The sequence below is a fragment of the Echeneis naucrates genome, chromosome 22, assembly GCF_900963305.1.
Source record: "Echeneis naucrates chromosome 22, fEcheNa1.1, whole genome shotgun sequence".
In the NCBI taxonomy this organism is placed as follows: domain Eukaryota; kingdom Metazoa; phylum Chordata; class Actinopteri; order Carangiformes; family Echeneidae; genus Echeneis; species Echeneis naucrates.
Genome location: NC_042532.1, coordinates 19,009,950 through 19,019,319, shown reverse-complemented (window position 1 = coordinate 19,019,319; position 9,370 = coordinate 19,009,950). Strand labels below are relative to the sequence as shown.

Here is a 9,370-nt window from a genome sequence, read left to right as displayed (position 1 = left end):
TTAACATACGCTCAGTGTAACACCATCTCTGTAGAGTCAATAATTGTGTACACAGGAGAGAAATCACACTGACACTGTCTTTCTGCTCAGGGAGTATGTTTTTGTGTGGTAAATGAGGAGTGCTGTACGGTTCACTGAATAGCTTGAAAAGTCTCAAATGAAAACTCAACAGGCCAACCAGGCTGCAGGTCAGTTATATGTTTATTCAGCTTGTTGCCGACTGTTACATGTACACCAAGCATAATGGCGCAGGCTTTGTATTAGTTTCACAGAAGTAAAGCACCATCATGTCTAAGATCAGCAGACAAACAACAAGGAGTTCCTGCAGTTATCTTTTAGTTTCATTGTTTAGCTTTGAATGGCTAACAGAACAACAACAAAAAAATAAATAAAATGAAATTAAATAATCTAATGCAGACTGGCTGAGAGACGCACTGCATGATTATAAGGAGAAACCAGTAACAATTAGTCTTCCAAAGCATTTACATATCCAGATAGTTGTGCAAGAAAAGATAGAGTTTTGTTAGAAATTAGAAATTTAAATAACCAGTCAAATAGGAAACCCCAACCTCACACGGATTTTCAAACTAACCAAAGCTTGCGGTACTTGTGCAGATGTAAATGCAGCGGAAGAATAACTAAAAACAAAAACAGGTAGAGTTAAAAGAAATGTTTACGGTTACTGGTTCACTGACTACTACTTCAGAACCAGGGGTGCAGGACAAAGCATAATTGATTGGTGGAGTTCCCGGTCAATAATGCTGCAGGTTTCTTGCATCAGTTCAAACACAGATAAGATCCAAGCATCTAGAGATTAAACACACTTTTGCCCTCCTTCACAAACAATTGGTCAAATGTTTGCACAGTGAGGGGGTCACAAGGGTCAAATGGTGAGTCTACTGCTTGGATCCTAACAAGTATGATAGAGAGAGAACTCGACCAAAACAATACTGCTGTCCGACATAGCTACGTAACTAATGCAGTGCAGCCACTCTGCATTTTACAGCTTGCCGTCGCCGCCTTGATGTGTGGTGTCAGAACGTGTGTAGAAGAAGGGGGACTTCTGGTGGACCTCTTGTTTGACACAAGGGCGCATCTGTCTTGAGAAGAATGAGCTTTGGTTTGTGTTTTGCTTTTCTCGGGGGGAGTAAAGAAAGGAGTAGTTTGGGGCAAAAGATGGCAGGAGGAAGAATGCAAAACAAATGAGGGAGGAAGGGGAAAGGGTGATGGTTGGGTCAGGAGAGGAAAGAAAAGGTATGAAGAATATAGGTTATGCCAGCTTGGAGGCCTTTAGGATTTAGGTAAGGGCAGGGAGGGAAGGGTAAGCCAAGCGAATCTCTTCACCCTCCAGGAGTTTCCTGAAAAGGAAAGGCATCATAAGATAACGTCACAGAACTTAAACTAAGTCTTTTAAAACATGCTGGTGATCAACAGCCAACGCTGATGTTTTACCTGTACGCAGCTATTTCAATGTCAAGGGCCATCTTCACGTTCAGAAGGTCTTGATACTCTCTCAGGTAGCGCGCCATCTCCTGTTTGGCTTCAGTGATATCCCGCTCAAGCTCACTTATCCTCATCTGTGGATGTTAAAAAAAAAAAAAAAAGAAGCCTTGCGGTGTTAATCATCACAGATACTGAAACTGCACACAAGAATACACAGCTAAACTAAACTACATCTAACTCCTGTTAGATGATACAAGTTAATTGAACCCACCCAAATGTCCCTCATTCACCTGATACTTGGCCACCTCTTTGGCCTGCGTCTCCTCCAGATCCTCCAGTTGCTTATTCAGGGAGTCAATGACGTTTCGGAGAGCCTCAATCTCCGAGGAGCGTGTCTGAAGCAGTCTCCGGTACTCCATGGTCTCCTCCCGTATGGCATGCACGGCCTCGTTGTTTTTGCTGGCCATCTCCGCCACACTTGCAAACTTGCTCTTGTACCAGTCCTCAGCAGCCTGCATGTTCTTGCTTGCCAGCCGCTCATACTGCGTCCGGATGTCTCGCAGGGCGGTGGAGAGGTCGGGCCGGGAGACTTCCATATCCACGCTGATGTTAGCCATCTGCAGTTGGGCTTGCAGCTCTGCTTGCTCTTCTGCAAAGACTTTCTTTAGGAACACCATCTCATCGCAGAGAGAGACCACGGTGGCCTCGGTGTCACAGTTGGCGAGCACAACTCTGTTAGCCTCCTCTTTGGCCCTCTGCAGGGCCTCTTCAGCATCCATGCGCTGCCTTGCCTCCTCCTCATACCGCTCCTTCATCTGCTCGTACATGTCACGCAGGTAGTCTCTCTCTGCCTCCATTCGCATCTTCTCCCCATTCTCTGAGTCTATCATGGCCCTTAAACTCCGCGCCTCCCCTTCATAAAGGGCCTGAAGACGGGACGGATCATTCTGCTGCCTCCTAAGTGCCTCCAGCTCGGCTAGCAGGGCCCGGTTCTGCAACTCCAAGTGCCTCACCTTCTCGATGTAGGTGGCAAAGCGGTCGTTGAGGTCCACAAGCTGCTCCCTCTCCTGGGAACGCAGGCCCAGCAGCTCTGTGTTGAGGGAGCTGGCCTGTGCCAGGTTCATCCTTTCTGACCCATCTGGCAGGGAAGAGGAGGCCAGCCTCACAATCCTCTTCCCGGACGGAGGTGCTCGAGAAGAGTACAAAGCAGAGGACATGGAGGATTTGGTGGTGGTTCGGGAGCCTCGGTAGCTGTCCCAGGGGCGGCGGTAGGAGGTGTAGGTATCGTAGCTCATGATGAATTTTTTGTTGTGGATTTTTTTTGTTTGTTTAAGAAAAGGATATGGATGTTTTTAGTTTCAGAAGGTTTTTTTTTTTATGTCCCCCTTGTTCTGCACACCATCGGTGAGGATGAGCGAGCGTTTTTGCACTGCACCAGCTCAGTGATGCTGCAGATCCCGAGCTTTTATAGAGTGAGGCAGCACCCCCTCCTCCTTCACAGAAAAAACACCAGTACTGTCAGCATCCACCGGGCCAATGGCAGACTGCTGCAGTGAGGAAATGAGAGGTTGGTTTTCAGACTCACTCTCAGCTCTGGCAGGCTGGGGACATGTGGTAGAGCAGGTTTTCTTTTAACCTGCCATAGAAATGGTGTTGAAATCAATTACTCTAAGTGTTTGTATTGTATGAAATGAGTGCCGGCTCAGATGCATTTTGCTAGCCATAAACAAACCCACATACATTTAGAGAGAATGGATAACAGGGGCAAACCTTGTGAAATTTGCTTGAAAGAAAGTCCTTTCCACAACCTACTTACAGAGAATCAATACACAGTGCACATAGGAGGGGTGAGGGAGGCACATATCTGAACGTCCGGGCACTTAAAGGTTTTAATGCTCTAGATATTAAACACCATAGAAATTGTGTGGTACTTAAATAGATTGATGTTATAAATTCATGCAACACTTCACATCTGAATAATATGAGACAGGATTGAACAAATCCACATTAACCCACATACAGTGCTGCAAATACCAAAACCCTTTCCTGCAGTCTTGATAGTACACACGAGTCTGCCTTCATTTTGTCAGCGTTTGAGATATTCTTAGTCCTCTCTTTCTTTTTGACCTTCTTCTCACATAAGATGTTAGATTTAACAGATATAGATGTTTGCTTTGCAGTGCCCTGCATCCTGCCTTTTCGTCCCAGAATATCTTTAGATGTATCGAGTTGTTGATCTACTAACATGCAAATTCATGAGTCACTGATGTTCTTGAGGCGGCTTGATTGTGATAGAGTGTGTGGGAGACACTACAGAGCAAGAAAGAGCTATGTGTATCTGCTGACACAGAGAAACACTCCTGCTGCTTAACATCCAGAGATGAGTCAGAGGGTACCTGTAAATCATCCTCAGGCTCTGTTCAAAAGCAGAGGCATCAAGCTGATGCTCCTAACTGATTCCTCCTCAAGGACAGATACCGTCAGACAAACTGGACCAAAGTTGTAAGAATGGAATATGTTAAAAGTAAAGGCAGCAAAAGCTTTCGTATAATTTCATTGTGTTGTCTTCTTTCTGGTACTTAAATGAAGGTGCAGTGGAAGAAAGGACGCATGATTATTGTGTAAATCCATGTCCTGGAATAAGTGCTGTTGTGAGATAAGAGACACAAAGAATCATGATTAAGCACTATAACATGGAGATGTTGGTGTATCAAACATAGCAAATCTTCAATTGTTAATTAGGACCTCAGTAATAGCAGTTGCTTTAATTTTCATTAACATGCAAATATTTGATCATTGCAATAAAGAAGGTGAGGTGTTACATAATGTATGACTGTTCTCCCCTTTTTTTATCAGACAGGTAGAAAAATAGTGTTATTATCATTTTTCCAATTTACATTCTGTTCCCTCAAAGAACCTGCTATTTCTCCTTTCCAACAAAATGCCCATTACCTACTGTACCTATATTTAAGTACCAATATCAACAAGCCAGTTTTATTAGTAGAGTTTTTTGAAAGAAAATTGCATAATTGGTTCATAGAAATGTCTCAACAAGCGCAAAATAGGAACCATATTGAATCTGTTGTGTGTCGTGTTGGAGAAGGGATTTGCCCCGACTGCACAGCTTCCAGTATTTTTAAGAAAACTAATTAAGAAAAAACTGTCGTTTCAAAACTGAAATGAAAAAGTGAGTGACATCATTCAGTCAAGAAGTGTCCTCCTTCAATAAGATACTTGTCTGCAAACTCTTGATACCTGCCAATCTGAGAAAGGATGGTGTGACCTCATTGGATCAGTTACATTTGACGGCTTTGTTTATCATGCTGTAGTTCTTAGCAGCTGCCAGTAGAGGTGCACGAAGCTAAATGATGAACATCCAGAGAATCAGCTCACCAAAAAAAGCTCTTTCTTTCTGCTTATAGCTGGAGATAACAAAGTCATTGTTTTTTTTTTTTAGTTTATTACAGGTCTTAGCACACTTTCCCTTTCTGGTTTAGATTCACTGTGAAATTTTCAACGTGTAATTCACTAGTGTACAATTTGTCCCAGTGACATTTAATCTGTGGCGATAACGGTGCCAGAAAAAATTACTTTTAATAGACTCAGATGGGAGAAATCAACATTGTTATTCAGCAATCCACAGATCTGGGAGGGCAAGTTTGGCACCTTACAATCACAAAACAATCTGCAGCATAAAAATCTGTACATGGTATGAATACAGATAAAAAAAAAAAAAATCTTGGGTGAAAGGATTGAGAGTAAGAGCAGACCTCTGTCAGCTCTTATAGACGGGGTGAGGTCTGCTAATGTTGCTACAGTTCTCTGTAGTTGCCAATAGAGATCATTGAAAATGTGAGAAGGAATTGATTGCTTTCAACCGACGTCCCATTCATAAACATCTAGTTATTCTCTGAGGATATCAGGGGCCACTATCTGAACATCTGAAGTCTCATAACTGGTTCACTCAAATTGTTGTATTGATTTTAGTAAAAACAAGTGGCCATAAAAAAAAAACTCAAATGAAAACAAAACCCTAGATATGATAGGATTACTCACAGACCACAGGCACAGGAGGCTCTGTGACTATTAAAATATAAATATTTAATAGAGCTAGAGCTTGAGCTTGAAATCTAAAACAGATTTTATTATGCTTTTTATTGGAATTGAAAAAAAACAAAACATAATGGTGGTGGCTGGTTGAGATTGATCAAGTTTAACTTTATAATCAGATTTCACAGAAGAGTCACCATATAAACCTCTACCTCTTGACCCATATATATATATATATATATATATATAGTTTATTGAGGGAAAATTTTAGCTAACACACTAAAAAGGTTGTAAATCACCAGTTTAGCTTTTCACAGTGTGCTGCAGTTTTGTGTTGGTATATAATAATAAAACTAAAATAACTAAACTGTAAGAACACTAAGCATTTCCCCCTTAAACACAATGAAGTAGAATTTGAATGTAGTAAATTGTGCTTGAGTAAATGTAGTTTCTTTCCATCACGGCACATTTATGACATAAGCCAGCTGTGTGGTGATTTTTAAGAGTCGGTGCTGCCACAGGCTTTGAGCACTAGGTGGGGGGCTTTTGTTTCCTATCAGTGTGGCTGCTGTTGCATGTTTTCAGGTGAAATACGGTCGTGTGGAAAATAATTTTCCCCCCTCACTCGTGTTCACTAAATATTCCAAACTGAAATTTGTGTTGTTCCATGGCGTTAAAAGTCAGTTGGTGTCCCATAGAGTTAAAGAAAAATTGCAAATTCCAAGTTTATTCAGGGGTTATTTACAGTGAATATATTCCCCAATGATACATAAGGTAAAAATAAGTACATAAAACATTTTTATTGACAGATAAAGACTTTGGAATGTCAGGCTTTTCATTGCTAAAATCGTTTGCCCTCTCCCCCCCTTTTTTTTTATACATTTACAAGAATTACAGGTGCGCAGATCTACACAGAAATCATGTTGAGCATTCCTGTTTTTGAATTTATGCCATTTTTAATAGAGCTTAGAGCTACGTGAAGAGCGTGTTGGTGAACTGCATGTCAGATCAGCTCTCCACTGTTTTTACATTCAGTTAAAATCTGCAAAATGCTATTCCACATAAAATCACATAAAGAATATAAGACATCCAACATATAAACATACAGAAATTACCTTTATCCTAAATACAAAAGTGTAATCCTTTGGTAGAAAACATTTATCTCAAGAGAAAAAACAGAACAAAACAAACAAACTAAAACGTGCTTGATATAGAGAAGTGTATCTTGCATCTTGCAGGGCCTGGCAGATTGTTTACATCCACTGGCCAATGAAGCATGGGACTTAACATTCATCTCATATCAGGAGTGCTGCATATTCATTTATGTTGGCGTCTCATAAACGCAGACATGCACAGGGGCTGTTTGCACTGGCACTGCAGCTTCTTGAAACACAGCAACTTGTGATTACAGCATGAAGGTGGTCATTCACAGGTCGAACTGTACAGTACTTTGGTTCAGTATTTGATCACCAAGTCCTCGGAGTGCTGGGTTGGGGGGGGTTGGGGGGGTGGTGGGCTTTAGGGGAGGGGGAGAAATGTTGCGCGCAATGCGTCCAAGTGTAAACTATGTGCCCATACAGATAGATGAAACCATTACAAACGAAGCAGTGACACATTAAAAAAAAAATCAATAGAAATCTTATCATCTCAAAAGCTCTCTCTCTCTCTCTCTCTCTCTCCAGACTTGTCTTGTGCATGAAATGGGGTAAAATCACTGCCATACACACTCGTAATTTCAGACAGTGCAACTCAAACTTCATTCGTCTCCTGGTCTAGAAGATTTTCAGCCTTTTTCCGATCGCCCTTCCTCCCCTCGCCACTCTCTGGCTCGGCTGGTCTTTAGAAAGCGGGCAGTACTTGATGGTGTGCGCATTGTCTCCGTTGGCACTGCAGAGGGGGCAGGTGTATGCCCGGAGGATGGGGCACAGGACCCGGCCGTCCGCTGTCTTCAGGATGTGGGTGCCGTAAACCTCCTCCGGCGCGCCGTTATTCCGACAGAAGACGCACACCTTCGGCTCCGGCTTCCCCCTCTGAGTCTGCTTTCGCCTTCGCTCCATGGAGAGCAGGTCGAGGCCGGCGAAGCTCCCCCTGTACGAGGGCGAATCTCTGTCTCCGAGCGGCAGCTCGCCCGCCAGCTGCTCGTACGGCCTGAGCAGCGAGATGCGCTCCTTCAGGTCGTAGATGGAGATCGGCGGGGAGCCCGGGGCCGCGCAGCAGCAGTCCAAGTGTCCGTCGCTGTCCCTGCCGTGCCCAATTACGCAGGAGCAAACCGGGGAGTCGTCCTCCAAGCCCAGCGTCGCTTTCAGAGACTCGGTGATTGAGTTGGGGCTGCAGGACTGGCTGTCGATCTTATTTTTGGCCACAAGCGTCGACAGGCCGAGGTAGTCATTCCAAAAATTAAAAGTGTAATCATAGGGAGACCGCGCGTCCAGGTAGCTGCGGTCCAAAAAATCCATCCTGCAGGTTTTAACGTCCACAGAGGTGATCAGGCGGGAGTGTGTCTGTCAGCATGGGATCCTCGGGAGATGCTCTGCTCTCTTCTCTCTCTGGGTCGACTGTGGAGAGCACTCAACACGTAGGCGCTGATAAGTTCCCCAGAATAAAACAGGGGGGCGGGGTTTGGTTCAAGTTGATTATCTCCTCGGTCCCACAGGAGGGTCTATGGAGCAGAGCAGGGAGTTACTGAGCTGGGAAAATCACTGCTCCTTCCAGAATATGAGCATTATCTGTGAAAGACTCTATTTATCCTGTTAAATGAGCTAGACCAGTGTATTTGTCTGTGTGGTGAGTATTTCCGAGGTTGATTCTTTGTTCTTGTTGGGCTTTCTGAGTGTGAGACATGGGAAGGAATCGACGAAACTGGACCAACTGTTCACTGATGAATTTACAGGAGAGTCATATCTAAACAGCCAGCTGCAGCAGTTGTGCGAATGGGAACATCTTGTGATTCAGTGTTAAGATGAAGGACTTTGAAGGGACAGCCAGCAGAGGCCAAAACCCCAAAGCCCAGATTTTTCTCATATATTGTAATCTTTGGTTTTGTGCCTTATATGAGTTCAGGGATAAACCAGATAACCCTGATTACCTCATTGCTGTTATTTTCTCAGACTTTAAGCATTGTGAAACCGTTTTCAGACTCATTACTAACAATGGTTAGTAAACAGATCTTGATATGTAATCTTTGGACTATCTGCTGGTAATAGTGGATGTGAATCTCATTTTTAGCGTTTCTGTCCTCACTAAAAATATTTCCATTCCTGAGCCCTGAAGTTAACGTCATCCAAACAGAATCTGCTTAGGAGCTGGAATCACATTGTGAAACTGGTTGTAACACGTAGAAATATTCGACCTGTGACAAGTGATCACAGACAGACGCTGTCTGAGAAACCAATAAAGGTTGGGAAATGTTGGCCGACACTATCTCCTAGATTCTGAGAAGTCTTCGATAGTCAAAGAGTGTTAAGGGACACGTTCACACGTTTCAAGCCTGTCTGAAAACAAAAATCATAATCATAAATCACAATCATAAAGTTGGGTGCTGTGCCAATGTACACCTGATCATGTGTGTACTGTTTTAAGAAAGTTGAAAATATGCAAATCTGTTGTGATGAATTGTTTCCTACATTTTAATAGTAATAGTTCTCAGCTTCTCAAATGATGGGGATTGCTCCTTATCCTTATCATTTTGATTATAATAACGTCACCCTGAATCCTACAAAGTTAAGACAATGGATTTTGTTACTATTTTTTGTATATTTTTAGACACAAATCAAATGAGTCAGAAAAAAAAGCTAATTAAGAAAACTCCTTTCCATTACTAATAAGACAAGAAAAATCGGGTCATCTGCAGAAATGGAAGTTCAGCTGTAACTGATAT

General features: G+C 42.9%; 2 protein-coding genes across 2 annotated transcripts; both read right to left on the bottom strand.

Annotated features, from left to right (window-relative positions):
- Positions 1 to 497: 497 nt before the first annotated feature.
- On the bottom strand, positions 498 to 2,738 carry neff2 (neuronal intermediate filament family member 2). Its single transcript, XM_029493326.1, has 3 exons — positions 1,734 to 2,738; positions 1,453 to 1,577; positions 498 to 1,358 (listed from the first exon to the last, which is right to left on the bottom strand). The coding sequence occupies exons 1-3, from the start codon at positions 2,736 to 2,738 to the stop codon at positions 1,298 to 1,300; spliced, it is 1,191 nt and encodes a 396-aa protein (XP_029349186.1). The 3' UTR covers positions 498 to 1,297.
- Positions 2,739 to 6,204: 3,466 nt separating this feature from the next.
- On the bottom strand, positions 6,205 to 8,036 carry LOC115036003 (nanos homolog 1-like). The gene has a single exon (XM_029494089.1). The coding sequence runs from the start codon at positions 7,947 to 7,949 to the stop codon at positions 7,266 to 7,268; it is 684 nt and encodes a 227-aa protein (XP_029349949.1). The 5' UTR covers positions 7,950 to 8,036; the 3' UTR covers positions 6,205 to 7,265.
- Positions 8,037 to 9,370: the final 1,334 nt, after the last annotated feature.